This window comes from Bos javanicus, chromosome 3 (genome assembly GCF_032452875.1).
Source record: "Bos javanicus breed banteng chromosome 3, ARS-OSU_banteng_1.0, whole genome shotgun sequence".
NCBI classification, from domain to species: Eukaryota; Metazoa; Chordata; class Mammalia; order Artiodactyla; family Bovidae; genus Bos; species Bos javanicus.
This window is the reverse complement of record NC_083870.1, coordinates 18,747,119-18,763,827: the sequence shown is the minus strand read 5'-3', so window position 1 is coordinate 18,763,827 and position 16,709 is coordinate 18,747,119. Positions and strand designations below refer to the sequence as shown.

At 40.8% G+C, this 16,709-nt stretch overlaps 1 protein-coding gene across 1 annotated transcript; it reads right to left on the bottom strand.

Annotated features, from left to right (window-relative positions):
- Positions 1 to 635: 635 nt before the first annotated feature.
- TCHHL1 (trichohyalin like 1) lies at positions 636 to 4,600 on the bottom strand. Its single transcript, XM_061413231.1, has 2 exons — positions 4,422 to 4,600; positions 636 to 3,690 (listed from the first exon to the last, which is right to left on the bottom strand). Exons 1-2 carry the CDS (start codon positions 4,551 to 4,553, stop codon positions 1,204 to 1,206), a joined length of 2,619 nt encoding a protein of 872 aa, XP_061269215.1. The 5' UTR covers positions 4,554 to 4,600; the 3' UTR covers positions 636 to 1,203.
- Between the last annotated feature and the right edge of the window lie 12,109 nt (positions 4,601 to 16,709).

The window sequence follows — 16,709 nt, the reverse complement described above, 5'->3', positions numbered from 1 at the left end:
ATCCTTTAATTAGTCATTTAAAAAAACAGAAATCACTGTTTGTTTTTGTTTCTGATCAGTGCCTCCAAGGCTAGGTGGAGAACGAAAGGAAAAAATGAACCAACAAAAGATATTGCTCATCCGGTTATTTAATTGTTAATTTTAATACAATGCCCTCAGAAAACCATATGGATAAGCATTTGACTGAAGTGACTTAGCAGTAGCAGTGGTTACAAGAACATCTTACAGAATCAAGTATATTTTGGATTTGTATTCTCTCTCTTCTTCATAATTATTCTGATTGCTTATTTGAGCCAGAAACTATGAAAAGAATATGTTGAGGAATAGAATTTAATGAATTTGCTCAATAAGTAAATGAATGAGTGAATCCAAGGCATAGATTTAGTTGCACTTGGACATGAGCAAAGAGTCAGCAATCTAGTTTAATTGGGTGTTAGGAAATCATAATTATTTTAAGTTATGGTGATAAAGGATTATTTGAGGGATAAAAATTTTTAAACTTGAAATTTATGTAGGAAATGTCATGATGCACAATAATACATCTATGAATTAAAGTTATTTTATAATTATAAGACAGTAGTGCAGCCTCATACTTTCTACTGTCACATTATAAAAAAATCAGTGAATCAATTGAAGAACTTGATGTTTATTAAAGATTTGGAAAAGATTTTTCTGTTTTTAGTAAACAGGTAAATTGTGATAAATGGTTTCATGAGAAAGTCTGTTTTTGCTCTTGGAAGTAGCTTCACGTGGTACAATGTTTGTTTGGTATGCCATTTCTTTGCTGGTAGCTTCTGCTGATGAATATTTTATAATTTTCTCTTGTAGAAATTTAGGAGGACTTCCCTGGTGGCACAGTAGTAAAGAATCCACCTGCCAATGCAGGAGACTTGGGTTCAGTCCCTGGGTCGGGAAGATCTCCTGGAGAAGGAAATGGCAACCCACTGCAATATTCTTGCCTGGAAAATCCCATGAACAGAGGAGCCTTGCAGGCTATAGTCCGTGGGTTCGCAAAAGACTCAGACATGACTTAGAGACTAAACAACATCAACAGCAGAAATTTAGGAAGGGGATTTAAGGGATTATTAATCTTCATCTGAATGTGTGAGTATGAGCATTGAGAGTGACTGGGAGGGAAGAAGTCTGGGGCCTGTTTCAATGTATGAGGTTTCTTGGAACTTCTCCTGGGATGATGATAATGATTCATTGCTTTGGTGTGCTTGCTTCCTTTTGTGGTTCTAGTTCCTCTCTTTGAGGGCGACCCTGCTTATCTTCCAAGGCCTGGGGAGCTGATATTTGCTGTGCACCAGTAGGATCCTCATCAGGCAGAAACTCCCTGATGTACTTTTGTAGTGCTTGTCTGTCAATAAAAAAGACAAGACCATCTGAGCTGTCATTGGTGAGGGATGCACTCGACTGGTTTCTGCGGATCTCTGGGCTTGCTACACTGGCTGTCTGAGCTTGATTTTGATGCTCCCCTTGGGTTACGTGTGTTTGCTGCAGCATCTTCTCCTGCAGGGCCTCGTACAGGGGACTAGAGTGTTCTGCACCTCTCTCTACCAAACAGAGTTCTTGGTCTCTCTGCATCCTCTCTTCAAGGCCTGACTCACAGACTGAAGGATCGTGTTCTTTCATAGAGAGACTTTGTTCTCCTGCCAGCTGTTGGGGGCTTTCAGTCTCCTCCTCCGGTGTTGCAGGGCATGTCTTTTGGGAGACTGCATTGTTCTCATCCAGACTTTTTACTAAATCCTCCTGGGCTTCTAGGGCTCCATCTTCCTCTTTTTTGGTACTTGGGCTCTGGTCCTTTAGCTCTTTTCTACTGTCTTTCTTTGTAGGGAGTTGCCTTACGGAAAGCTGGTTAGTGATGTCTGCATTTGGGGCACCTGGGATCCCTGGCTCCAGGGACTTTGTGTTTTCATCTCTCACAATGAACACCTGCGTGTCGGAGTGTCCCCTGGGCTCCACAGCTGGGCCTCGGCCTGTTGTCGCTGAGCCCTGACCCTCGTGCTCCTGTGCATGTTCCTCTGTGACCTGCTCATCCTCTCCTCTGACTGCCAGCACTGCTGCCTCCTGAACTCTCTTTTCCTCACTCAGTGCTAAGTGTTTCTGAGTTTCTGGGTTATTACTGTCACTTCCTTGCACAGACCCTCTGAATGGGTTTGTTTGACTTTGGGAATCCCCTTGCACAAACAGATCACTTGTCTCTGAGTTGCTGTTACCATCCTCTGCAGTCAGGCTGTTGGGGGTTTCAGGAGACCTCTCATCATTCTGTGTGGCCACTGGCTCAGAACCTTCCCCCTGGTAGCCGTCATCTTCCTTGACCAGCTTGTCATGAATTTTGGTGATCATCTTATTTTTTTCTCCAGATTGGTTCTCAAGTGTTGTCAACTCCCATATTCTTTCTCTTGTTCCTGGTGTCCCTTCTGCTTCAAGGGCATTTTTACTGTTCACAAGTGCTTCTGCTGTGCCTTCCTCAGCATGTCTTGCCTCTTCTCCTGGGCTGATGGCTCCTTCACTTTCGGAATCTTTCTGTTCTCCTCCTTCTGAGTTTAACTCATGTGTCTCAGAATCTTCTCCAGCATTCTTTTCTTTTGATGATTCCTGGAGTTCATGATACTTCTTATCTTCTGTTGGCTCTTCCAGAGCTGGTGGCTGAGTTTTTTCCTCAATTTGTTTCTGCCCTACTGTTTGATGGACCTCTGGACCTCTTACACCCTTCCTTTCAACTCTAACCATGGGTGTTTCTGAAACATTTCTGTTCTCACCTTGGACTGACAAGTCCCTTGTTTCATATTCTTTTTCTTGTATGGGTGGTTCTGGAGTCTCAGCTGTTCTACTCTCATCCTTGGCAGCAGCTGATTTCTGTGTCTGAGATGGTTTCCGAGCAGCAGCTTGTTTTGGCAGGTCGACATGTTCTGAACTGGGCTCATCTTTTCCCTGTACTGATGGTTCTTGTGATTTAGGGTGTCCCTTAACACCCTTCTCTCCTGCAACTTCCTGATCCTCAGATGATCCACCAGGCCTCTGTGTGGTTTCTTCCAGTGGAGAATGCAGGATTCCCAAGCTCCCTTCCTGTTCTCCAAACCGTCCTCCTGTCTCAGTGCCACTTTGTTTCCTGGCTAGTATATCTCCCTTCTGGAGAATCTCCTTATTCTGTCCCTCCCGCTTTGTGTGACTGCTGATCTGTTCTGATCCTGCCATTGGCTTACTTGTCTCACGTTGGGTTCTACTGTCACCTGTTGCTGATACATCTTGGTCCACTTTCTGGCTCTGTTCATCTCCTTTCAGATGTTGGTTCTTAGAGTCACTGTGTTCAGACGTTTCTACTGGTAGTTTGTGAGCTGTGGTATGTCCCTGTGGGTCCACCCTATTGTGTTCAACTGCTCTCTCTTCGAGGCTGAGATGAGTTGATGATGCCATTCCTGAAGGAAGCACCACTTTGTCTTGAGTTTGTGAAGTTCCTTCTGTCCACTGGTCAGTTCCATTTGTCACCTGAAGACCCATATCCTGTGGCATCCCCTCTGGTTTAGATACTTGTCTTGGTTCTGAGTTTAGTAATGACTGTGTGTCAAGGTAACAGACATTCAAAAAGCTGAAGATTGCAAGAACAAATTCATCAAAGCTGATGGCGCCATTACTGTCAATATTCAGAAGATTCAAGTTTCTCTCCACAGCATGGATGGCACATGGCTGCATGGAAACACAGTGAAAAATCAGCCTATTTATATGTGGTCAAGTGCCCTGAGTGTCTTCATGTTTTCTAAGAACCCTCTTTTTTTATTCTATTCCTCATGAACTTGGGAAATTTTCTCCAAATGTGTGTGTGTGTGTGTGCTCAGTCATGTCTGATTCTTTGTAATGCCATGGACTGTAGCCAGGCTCCTTTGGAATTTTCCAGGCAAGAATACTGGAGTGAGGTGCCATTTCCTACTCCAGGGGATCTTTCTTACCCAGGGATCGAACCCACATCCCTTGTGTCTCCTGCATTGGCAGGTGGATTGTTTATCTCTAGCACCACCTGGGAAGACCCTCCCCAAAGAAGGTAAGACCCTCCCCAAAGAAGGTAAGACTTTGTTGATTCTGGTTACCATTTTTGATCAGAGAACTATCTTTAAGAAGGAGCATTCATATCAATTGTGAGTTGCATGTAGATGCATCTAAGCTCAGGACTCCTCTCAGATGCCTACTTTACAGAAGCAATAGTCCCAGTGATGAAAACCTCATTTCCCCCTAGAACTCATGACCAAGCAATTGCACAGAGTAGGGAAATGAGATTGAAAAAAAATTTATTCAAAAGTCAATGAGTACTGAGAGCTGGTAACCAAATGTAAAATGGGGAGGGATTACGTATGCCCATCTTGCTTGTATTTTGGAGAAATGGCAAATGGAGAAGAATTTCCATAGCTCCATGAGCACTTCACCTGAAAAATGTCCTCAAATTCGCTCTGGATGAGCTGTTTCAGCTCTGTGCAGGTCAGCGTCGCTGCATCCTCCCTGGCGTACTTGTGGAATGTCTCAATTACACAGAGGATGTCTCTCAGGAGCTGAGGCATCTTTACAAACTCAGGAGACTGTGAGAAAGAACAAACAAAACTCACTTCCTAGGATAGATCTCTCAGGAAGGAGATACCAGATCTCCCTTCCTTCTGTCCCTCCCCCAGCTCCACTGACATCATTTATTCTATTCTTTATCTTAAAATTTGTGCCAGATAATGTGGTGAGATAGGATTTTTGCACAGATAAATATTAGAAGAGATACTTCTCCCTACCCTGCAGAAAATAGAGACACTCATGTGTTCAGGGAAAGCTTTATTGTAAAAGGAGAGTAGAAAAAGAACTCAAATGTAAGTACTAAAATGTACAAATGAAGCCAACAGAGTGGTACTAATCATTTCAGCATCATCTGAGTCTGGCCACCTGTTTTCCTCCGCCCTTGGCTCAATCTAGCTCCTCATTGTAGGAAAGTATAACTTTTAAGTTAGGAAAAACTTCCAGAGGAAAGAGAAGTAACACAGAAAATCAGCCTCCATTTATGCAGGCCAAGCAACATGTTTTTACCAAGAAGATGTGGCTCCATGAATTCACTGGTAAAACAGAGTCTCAACCCCTTAGTCATTATCCATCATTTAAATGACCCTATATTTTAATATAGGTCTGAGTCCTGTGTCTTATTAAATTGTATTCATACCTATGTCATACAAATAGTTTATAGGTTTTTAAAATGAAATTTTATTATTATTATTATTAATTTAATTATTATTATTAATAATCATCAACCTAGAGTTAAGAGTGTATTTTTTTCTAAAATTCTCATACATTCTCATACAATCTCACACAAGAATAGCAGCCGAGATTCTAAATATGGTCAAGCAGATAGTCTCGGAGACTTACCTTGTTCTCGAGTGAGAGCAAGTGGAATGTGGGGCAGCGGCTGTGAGCTGACAGGAGGTGCTCAAACCTTTTATTGAGTCTCTAATTGCACAGTTAGGAAGGAGACAGCCTCTGGGTCTAAAGCCCTGATTCATCACCACCAAACCCAGTCTTCCCTCCTTCTCTACTCTTGGATTGTTTTATTTTTATTTTCTTCTTTAGGCACCTTCAGTTAAGTAATGGTTTTAGACTCATCTGAAGGAAGGGGAAAGGGTATTATCTTGTTTCATTTATTGACTTTTGCAGGTTATAGTTTTGGGGAATCTTTGAGGTGGTTGTTGGCTATTTTTCTTAACCTAAAGACACAATTACATTTCTGTTTGACAAATCACAGGACTGGCAGGGACCTCAGAAGTCATGATTCCTCTTTCTGCCCACAGGATGGACTGTATTTGACCTAGCCTGGACATATGAGTGTCAATCATGTGTTTAAAAATAGAGGCTCCAGTTCAGCATATGACAAAAGTGGAGATACCAGTTGAATTAGCTGTTTCTATGTTCTGCTCTCCTTGCCCAAAGGCAGCATTAGAAAAAAATCTGAGTGTGCAGAATTTTGCTTACCTAAGATGTGCTATTTTAAAAATGTGATTGATATCTACTCTTTAAAGGCACTTTTACAATCCAAGGAACTTAGAAATGAGCATCCATATTACTGTGTTCTTTGTGTTAAAGGGAAAGGGAGACAGAAACCATCAAGCTGAGGACAGGTAGGAAACAGCCTAAGATGCTAAGCTGGCAAATTTGGGATTACCTCCTAGATCTGCATCCCTCTAAGTGGAAACTACTTAATTAACAGGAGAATTGGGTTCAGCTTTTTTGATACTTAGAATAGAGGATGTTTTAAAAATTCTTTTCTGCTTGCAAAAGGTTTTTAGAAATAGATTCATGTAAACAAGTGTAAAGGACAAAGACCAAGATAATGGAAAGGTGGAGATAGAGATAATTATAAGAGAAGATTGAGGCTAAGGCAAGCATTGATATTGAGCAAAACCTTGTTCTGATTTTCTTGATAAACAAGTACAAGGGAGAATGTTAAACATAAACATGGCAAGGATGTTGGGGTGAAAAAAATCCACGCTGATAGTTTCTACCTATAAGAAGTATTTCTTAGCATTCTCTCCTAAAAGGGAGAAGAATTCTACTGAGAACTGGGATATCATGCAAAGGTCATCTTAATTCTGATCCGTCAGAATCCCCTGAGTACCAACGCTTTCTCAGACACTCTGCCAGCCACTGGGGTATTTTAAATTGAGTAAGTTTTATCTCCCTGTCCTGGAGTTCACGAGCCAGCCTCATGAAAAAGGATTCAAGGAAACAGTATGTTCAAGGCTGGATTGAAGACTTGGGGGAGGAAGTAGAACTGTTTTGAAATTTTTGAAGAATTTTCATAGGGATGAGAAATGGGGAGGGACAGAAAGGAACTAATGTTTACTGAACACTTACGACCTGTCAGGTGCTTACATGGGCTGTCTTACGTAATCCTCATTGTCCTTTTGGTAGTCATTATCCTCTTTTAACAGATAAGGAAGTTAAACTCTTAGTTGTTAAGTAACTTGCGTATGGTCACGTACCAAGTAAATTGCAAAGCCTGAATCAGAGTTGAAGCCCTTCTCAACTAAATTTCTCTGAGCCTGTGCTGTCTCCATTATCTTGAGTTCCTTATTCTGTGTAATGCCAGGGAATAGAACTAGAATCAGTGGTGGAAACTTTCTACAAAGCAGACTTTATTGACATGTACACACTGCTATATTTAAAGTGGGTAGCCAACAAGGACCTACTGTATACTGTATACTGTATAGGGAAATCTGCTTAATATTCTGAAGTTACCTAAATGGAAAAGAATGTGAGAAAGAATAAATATATGTGTATGTATAACTGAATCAATTTGCTGTACACCTGAAACTAACACAACATTTTTAATCAACTACGCTGTGCCTGCTGCTTAGTCGCTTCAGTTGTGTTGGACTCTGTGTGACCCTGTGGACTGCAGCCCACCAGGCTCCTCTGTCCATGGGATTCCCTAGGCAAGAGTACTGGAGTGGGTTGCCATGCCCTCCTCCAGGGGATCTTCCTGACCCAGGGATCAAACCCAGGTCTCCTGAATAGCAGGCAGATTCTTTAGCACTGCATCACCAGGAAAGCCCCTAATCAACTACACTCCAATATAAAACAACATTTAAAAAAAGCAACCTTAATTCATAAGAACTTTTTAAGGGATAGTTGTCTGACAGTGGTGTAGGCTGCCTATAAAGTAATGAGATCGCTGTCACTAGACCTATTTAAATAGAGGTATTATCATAATCCACTGACCTAGTTTTGGGAGAAATCCTGCCAAAGGAAGAGGTGAGGCTGAAGTGGTTTACAGTGAAGGACACAGAACTCTTCCAACTCTAAATGTTTATGGTTTTAGGTTACAGTTTCTATTTGGAAAATCAAGATTGGATATGCCTTGTCTTGGTGTGGTCCTCTTTGGGTTGATTGTGTCTGGGACTCTCTGTGCTTCCTTGGACCTGGATATCTATTTTCTTTTCCCAAGTTAGGAAAGTTTCAGATATTTTGTCTTCAAATAATTTTTCTACCCCTTTCTCTCCCTCTTTTCCTTCTGGGACTCCTACATTTGAATGTTAGTATGCTTGATGTTGTCCCTGAGGTGTCTTAAACTGTCCTCATTTCTTTTTACTTTTTATTCTTTCCTTCTGCTTAGTGATTTTCAGTGCTCTGTCTTCCAGTTCACTCATCTGTTCTTCTGTATCATTTAATATACTGTTAACTCCTAGTGGAGAAGGCAATGGCACCCCACTCCAGTACTCTTGCCTGGAAAATCCCATGGGTGGAGGAGCCTGGTAGGCTGCAGTCCACGGGGTCACTAAGAGTCGGACACGACTGAGCAACTTCACTTTCACTTTTCACTTTCATGCATTGGAAAAGGAAATGGCAACCCACTCCAGTGTTCTTGCCTGGAGAATCCTGGGGACGAGGGAGCCTGGTGGGCTCCCGTCTATGGGGTCGCACAGAGTCGGACACAACTGAAGTGACTTAGCAGCAACTCCTTCTAGTGTGTTTTTTATTTTAGTTATTGAATTAAAAAATTTTTTTAATGAAGTATAGTTGATAAGAACAAAATAATGTCATTTGCAGCAATGCAGATGCAAACAGAGATGATCAGTTACTGTATTCTTTATCCTTGTTCTTTTTATATTTTTTAACTCTGTTAAAAACCTCTAACTTCTCACAGTGTTCATCTAGTCTTCTCCCAAGTTCTTTGAACATCTTCATGATCATTACTTGAACTCTTTATCTCTACTTCACTTAGTTCTTCTTCTAAGGCTTTATCTTGTTCCTTCTTTGGAAATATATTCTTCTGTTGCCTCATTTTGTCTAAATTTTATCTGTTTTTGTCTCTGTGTTTGGTAGGTTGGTTATGTTTGCTGATGGTGGAGAAGCAGCCTTTTGCAGGAAATGTCCTGTGTGTCCAGAAGCACACTCCCCTCTGGTCATCAGAGCTATGTGCTCAGGGGTGTCCCTATGTGGGCTGCATGGATCCTTCTGGTGTGACAGGCTAACTGCTATGGGTGGTCTGGTAGCTGTGGCAGGTCCTTGGTCTGGTTGGCCCTGTCTTGTGTGAAGGCTGCCATAAGCTGGTTGGAAGTGTGTCATGAGGCAGCTGGCTATAGAACCCACTGGTTGGTAGAGCCAGGTTCTGAAGTGGGTAGCTGTGAGGCCAGGGTTCCTAGATCCAGTGTCAGCAGCTTGCTGGTGAGTGGGGCCAGTTCCTGAGACCATCCTGGCTGTTGGGTCAGGATGTTCCAGAGCTAGTGCTGGCCCACTGACAAATGAGGCTGGCCAAGGGGTCTCAGCACTGGTGCCAACAGGCTGATAAGTGGGGCTGGATCTCAGAGCTAATAAGCTAGAGGGAGGATTCCAAGATAGTGCTTCTCAGCACCAGTGTCTCTGTGTTAGAACAAGCTCCTCCAAATGGCTGCTGCCAGTGTCTATGTGCCCAGGCTGTGCTCCAGTTGCCTCCTGCCTCTCTGGGAGGCTCTCTAAGACCAGCAGGAGGGTCTGATCTAGGGTCATTTCAAATTACTGCTTCTGCTGTGGGTCCTGGAGCATGTAAAATTTGGGATGTGGTTATTAGCAGTGAATTATCTATTTCTCACAGTTGTCTGGCTCTCCTGAAAGTAAGCCCTGCTAGTCTTAAAGCCCTATGCTCTGTGGCCTCATTTTCCTGGTTCAGGACCCTGGGGCTAGGAAGCCTGACATGGGGCTGAGACCATTTGCTCCTTGGAGAGAACCTCTGCAGTTCTGATTATTCTCCTGTTTGTCAGTTGCCTGTCGTGTCATTCTCACCAATTGTTCTATAAATAGTTGCAATTTTGGTGTGCCAGTGGAAGGAGGTGAGCTCAGGGTCTTCCACCATCTTAGCCACTCTCCTTCCCCAGAATGTATTTTGAAGCAGTGATGGAGGTGAAGGCAAATCTGACTGTCCGAACCTGGGGAAGCTCTGCACTCGGAATTAGTAGGAATAAAGGAGGTGGGGGTAAGAAGTGAAAGTGAAAGTGAAGTCGCTCAGTCGTGTCCGACTCTTAGCGACCCCATGGGCTGCAGCCTACCAGGCTCCTCCATTCATGGGATTTTCCAGGCAAGAGTACTGGAGTGGGGTGCCATTACCTTTTCCAGGGGGTAAGAAGTAGGGCTTTAAACAGGAAAGCAATTGAATGTTTATGTAAGGAACTTATGTCTCAGCAGTCATTCCCATACCCTTCCTCCAATTTAGAACATAGAGCATAGACATTTGGTCATATATTGCTCTATCTTCCTAGCAAAATCCTACATGACTGGTCTCTAAAGAAACTGAACAGGGCACTTGTTATCTGAATCTTAATGAGGTCATTAGCATCCCGTGCCTCTGACGGGGAGGCACCCGGTTGACGCTCACCTCATTTGGACTTGGTTTAAAAAAAAAAAAAAAAGAAAGAAACTGAACAAACTTCCATAAATGTAGACTCCTTGAGGGCAGGACTCTATATCTACTTTTCCACTTTATCTCTAGAAGCTTTAAGAGTATCTGGACTATAGTAGATGCTTTGTCAATATCTGTTGACTCAATAGACTAAATGTACTAAAGTGTCTAGTACAAAAATTAATGCTCCAGGAAAACCTTGTCATTCGTACTGAGGGGTGGGACTGAGTGCAGCCTGATCCCATTTACTTGCAAATTGATAGGCTTCTCCTCTATCCTGCCATAAATTTCCATTCAAGGAAGAGAGCTGGTGTGTAAACAGACCGCAAATCAGAAGATTTTACTGATATAAAGGGGTAAGAAGAACATTTAGGGATATGAATAAATCCCATTACCTTTTCCAGGGGATCTTCCCAACCCAGGGATTAAACCCAGGTATCCCACATTGCAGGTGGATTCTTTACCAGCTGAACTACAAGGGAAGCCATGAATAAATCAGTAGCACAAAAGAGAAAGAAGGAAATAAACAGACAAACTGACCCCAGAGGAAATGGATAACAATTCAGGAAGTGAAAGAGAAGTTAAAAATGCTCATTAATATCTCTAAAGAGACTAAATGAAACTAGATTAGGATGTTCTGAATACCAATCAGAAAACAAAAATAAGAGTATAAAAAGTATTTTAGATTAATTATAACTCTTTAGATGAACAAAAAGCAATAGAATTAAAAAAAGAATCCAAGTTGACAAAAACTTCTAGAATAGCATCATCTAACAGAACTTTAGATATTTTCACTGTACAATTTGATAGCCACTAGTTACATGTAGCTCAAAATATGACTCGTGTGACTGGGAAACTAAATTTTAGATTTTATTTCATAATTTTAAATTTAAACACAAATGGTCACATTTGGCTCATGACTACCATATTTAACAATACAGTTTTAGAATATAAAGCATGGAAATAAAAAAAGAAATGTAAACAGTGGAAGAAAAGAAATATACATAATCAACTCAGGAGATTCCACTATCAACTAATAGGAACCTCAGAAAGATAAGACATAAAAAAAGATTAATGTGTCAAGGAATGAAAAGATTTTATAGAGACTTCAGATCTTAAAGGATATATTCATCTACATATATCCTTGGAAATTTTAGAACACCAAGGGGGAGAAAAAGAAAGGTCCAGTATCTTGCCCAAGGCTACGAAGCTAGTAAGTGGTAAACCCAGTTTTTGCTTTCAGGCAAACTTGCTACTATGCCTGTGTGCTTAACATAACAATGTAGACATTCCCAAGTGTTAGAGTCTGTATATGTAAAAGGCATGATATATTTGGTTGTGGTTAGCAGACCCAGTTATTGTTAAGGGTGGGCTTCCCTGTTGGCTCAGACGGTAAAGAATCTGCGTGCAATGCAGGAGACTGGAGTTTGATCCTTGGGTCCAGAAGATCCCCTGGAGAAGGAAATGGCAACCCATTCCAGGATTCTTACCTGGAGAATCCCATGGACAGAGAAGCCTGGTGGGCTATAGTACATGGGGTCGCAAAGAGTTGGACATGACTGAGCGACTAACATAACCAACACCAGAAATGTAAAAGTGTAAGTGATACTGTCAAAAGTTGCTAGAAAAAACTCATACTTTTATTGGAAAGGTAACAGGAATTAGAATAATGAAAATATTAAATAATGACAAAGGGAGAGGAGAAGAAAGGTAGTGAAATCATTTAAATCATCACCTCTCATAGTGGAAATATCATTTAAAACTGATAAATTTTATGCAAGAGATTACTGCAAGAAAAATCTTAAAAATATATTTAAGAGACTTTTTTCTGTGAGGAATGGGACTGGGGTTAAAAAGATGTGAGCCAGAATGATTCTTATAAACTGTCAATCTGGTTCATCATTCCCCTGCTTAAAAAGACAATAATATTTTGTTGTTCTCAAGATAAATATAATATGGCTTACCAAGCCCTTGTAACCTTTCTAGCCTTATCTCTTACCATTTATCGCTGATATTCTAAGTTCTAGTCAGATTTAATTTGACTTTCTTGAACCCATAGTACCCTCTTTTGCCTCCAGTCTTTGAATAAGAATTTCACTCTATCTGGAAAGCTATTTCTTTTCCTCTTTGTGCGATAGATTCCTAACTATTCTCAAGTTCCAGCTTAAACATCAAGTTCCCTTGGGAAAGCTTTTCTTGATCCTTCTAAACAGAGTAAGAAGATATTGCTGTTTTCATAAACTGTGTTTTTCTGACCTTAGCACTTAGAGCAGAATGTTTGACACTTGTGTCCTTCTCCCACTTCTAACCATCCTCTCTCCTCACCCATGGTCAGAAATGAAACCTGGGGATTGGCTTGGTCATGACCAACTCATGAAAACTAATGTGAGGACACTTTGTAAGGTGCTCCAGGGAAAAAGGGAGGTACAGGCACTCAGCATAATAAGGTCAGGGTTATTATTTGATAAGAAATAGATTCAAAGTAATGGTAATAAGAGGAATAAAGTTGATTTGTATACCAGAGAAGGAGGCTTTCAAAATGAAAATAATCCTCATGCTGATGAGTTGTATTTGAATTCAAATGCTTATGAGAAAACCAGCCAAAGCCTGGAATGGGAATCTTACCATTGCTTCTCACTACATCCCCCTACCCCACCCCCAGCACCATGAGACCACCATCTGCCTTTTCCTTGACCTACCCGTGCATTCTTACCCCACTAGGGTCACTGACAGATACTGAAACTAGAGCTTATTCCAATTACTAAACAAAATCAGAAAAAATTGAGGGGGAAGAATCATGAAATTCTATAATGCCCAACATTGAGGAATTTTCAATATATAAGAAAGGACTTAGGGCTTCAGTATTCAGAAGGGAGAGATGGCGTGTTAGATGGGGATAAGAGGTCTTGGACAAAAAGAGCTATTAAGGTTATATTAATTCATTCATTTACCAAATAGTTACTGAATGCCTACATTATACATCTAGTTCTCAAAGCTCCTTGAACCAAGTTTCTTTGCATGCAGTTCAGAAGGCTTCATAGGCCCCAGGAACTTTTGAAATTCTAGGCAAAATTTTGAGAGTGTTTATTTTTCTAGCAAGACAGTCCACATATTTTGTCAGCATCTCATAGAACTCTATCACTTTTTGTCTGTTATGGAAAGAATATACAAAATAAAGAATTCCAAGTTGTAGTCTCTGTTTTCAAGATATTTTCAATTTGGCAGATGAAGCAAGTATAAAGCCAACTAAAGTAGACTATTATAATCAATAAATGAGGAGTAAATATAAAAAGTCTTATAATCAATGAAGAGAGAGATCATGTATGTTGGGGAGATAAGGAAAGATTTAGGGAAAAGGTGGGACTAAACTTGAGTTGAAATTATCTTAATTTAAACTGAATAGAAATTATCGAGGTAGACAGAAAGGAGACAGGCATTCCAAATAGATAAAATTATGCTAATAAGTCTCTAAAGTAAGGACAGTTATAGGATGTCCTAATTATGACAAATAGTCTAGTCTGGTTTAACACATGGTTAGCTCTTGGAGTGTTGTGGGGGTCAGAGTATAAAAGGTGGCTTATCTCTAGAATGTGGAGAGCCTTAAGGCCAAGCTGAAGACCTCAGACTTTATCTTTCAGAAAATGCCAATTTTTTTTAAAAAGGGGGAGTGATGACAAACGGAAATCAGACTTTTAAAAATTTTGGTGATTTGAGTGCTTGCCATTGATGCCCTGAGGGTTCAGAAAATGATAACCTACTCAGAAATCTTCCCTGGTGGCTCAGACGGTAAAGCGTCTGTCTACAATGCCTACCATCCGGGAGACCTGGGTTCAATCCCTGGGTCAGGAAGATCTCCTGGAGAAGGAAATGGCAACCCACTCCAGTATTCTTGCCTGGAAAATCCCATGGATGGTGGAACCTGGTAGGCTACAGTCCATGGGGTCGCAAATAGCCCAACATGACTGAGCGACTTCACTTCACTCAGAAATCTACCTCTTGGGTTAGTTCCAGATTATTGCGTGTGACCGTCAGCTCTTTTACTAACAAGTAAACAAGTGCTTATTACATATTACACAGATCACAATCTGCAGCAGATTACAGTCCCAGCACACTTGCTGAACAAACTCATAATTAATATGACTGAATGAAAATATTAGCAATGTGCAGTTAGTGCAAAAGATGGAGCACAGATGGCTTTATATTTAACTAATGGCCACTGACTTTTAGTTTGAGTGGAACCAAGTTCCAGGACTTTGTTTTCTCAGAAAAGAGTGGATTAATTAAATGGATATGTAAATTTCATAAACGAGAGGGGCAATAATTTTGGGTAATACTAGGGTCACAGAAAACGGGGGTAGGTTTAGAGTCTTCTCCCTCATTGAATAAACCTGGGATGATAATAAGGTGCTCTGGAGGAATATGGGAAACAAATGAGAGATCAGTTCTGACTGGCTAGAAAGAAAAGACCTTTGATGCTGAAATTAGGGTCTGATGATCACCTTCATCAGTTAATTCTTTTCCCTGTTTTCTGTTAGCTAAAGGTAGATGTTGGGATGAGGGATTATTTGAGTTACTTTGAGAGTTGCAGCTGAATAAGCCAAATGTTAGAATAAAAGTAGTTTTTTTAGTCCTGAGAATAACCTTGGTGGTGGCTATTTCAGTCTCATAATTTGGAATATGAAACAGTGGAGGCCCAGACAACTTAAGTGGCTTTCAAGAGAACACATGGATAGTAAAGTGAAGAAACAGACCAGAATGACTACTTCACCACTGTATGCATATTGCTTAGGATGCCTGGCACATAGGAAATGCTCGCTAAATATTTGTCCAATTAATAGCTGAATGAACCCCAGGCTTCTGATTCCTTGTAGCAGTTGTTCCACTGTACCATATAAACTATGGGAGATTTAATTAAAAAAGAGTGTCTTTGAGCAACCAGGACCTGGTTGTACCTGTACAATGTCAAAGAATACAGATTATCACAATATAGGTAGATTTCCCTAGAAACATAATCTCACTTTCCATGGTATATTAGTTTTCTAGGGCTGTTATCACAAAGTGCCAAATTCTGGGTGGCTTAACCAACAGAAATTTATTTCCTCAAAGTTATGGAGGCTAGAAGTAAAAGTTAAGGTGTTAGTCGAGTTGATTTCTTCTGAGAGCCGTAAGGGAAGGATCTGTTCCTTGCTTCTGTCCTTGGCTTGTAAATGGCTCTCTTCTTTCTGTGTCTATACATCATTTTCCCTTTGTCTGTGTCCATTTTCCCCCTTCTTATAAGGACACTCAATATTCATATTGGATTAAGGCCTCACCTATTGACCTCATTTTAATTTGATTACCATTTAAACACTATCTATCCAAATATGGTTACATTCTAAGGCACTGAAGCTTAGGACTTCATCATTTGAAACTTTGGTGGGGGGACATAATTCGTAAAACATGGAGACCAACTTTTCCATCACACAGCATAATAAACCCTCAACCCTGTTTTCTAGCATCAGCCAAGGTGATGTTAACAGAGCTCCCAGTTTATAGTTAATAAAAGAGTCAATTCCTAGGCAGGTTGATAAGAAGTCCGGGGTCCCCGAGAGGAGGAGAAAGGGGTCTGGGGCTCTCAAAGTGGAGATAGGGGTCTGGAATTCTCAAGGAGGAGGAAAGGACAAACATCTTTTTTTCTCTACATTCCTTAGTCTTAGTCACTTAAAACGTTGTTTTTCTTTGAGCCAGGAACTGATGATTACACAACAAACAACTCAGTTTAAACTCTGTACTAAGGATTATGTAAAAACAATGTATTCTGCTTGAGGACAGTTTCTCCTTCCTGAAAACCTTCTGGCTAATCCTGTTATCTTAAAATGTAAATTATGGGAGTGGGTCTAGTAAGATCTTTACAACCTTAAGACATTCTTTTGATTTATTGTAATAACTAGTTAAAAAGTATATAACTCCTTTAGCTAACGCTAGTGAGGGGGGCATTCTCCATCCCCCTTCTGATATCTGTGTCAGAAGCTTTCTCTGTCCCTTTTTATACTTTAATAAAACTTTGCTATACAAAAGCTCTTGAGTGATCAAGCCTGGTCCCTGGTCCCTGGTAGAGAAGTTAAATCTTCTTCGGAGTTCAGGAATCTGAAGCTGTTCACCTTAAGCTATCAGTTAAGCAGCCAATTTCCCAAAAGCCTCAAGGTTCTTCCCATGCATGTACATTATCCTGGTGGAGCAGGAGGGTTGCCTGCCAGCATGTTCTCCTGCCAGCATGCTAAAATAAGAGCCACAGGGCATAGGCTGGCTGATTTTTTTTTTAAAGTACATGCTATTA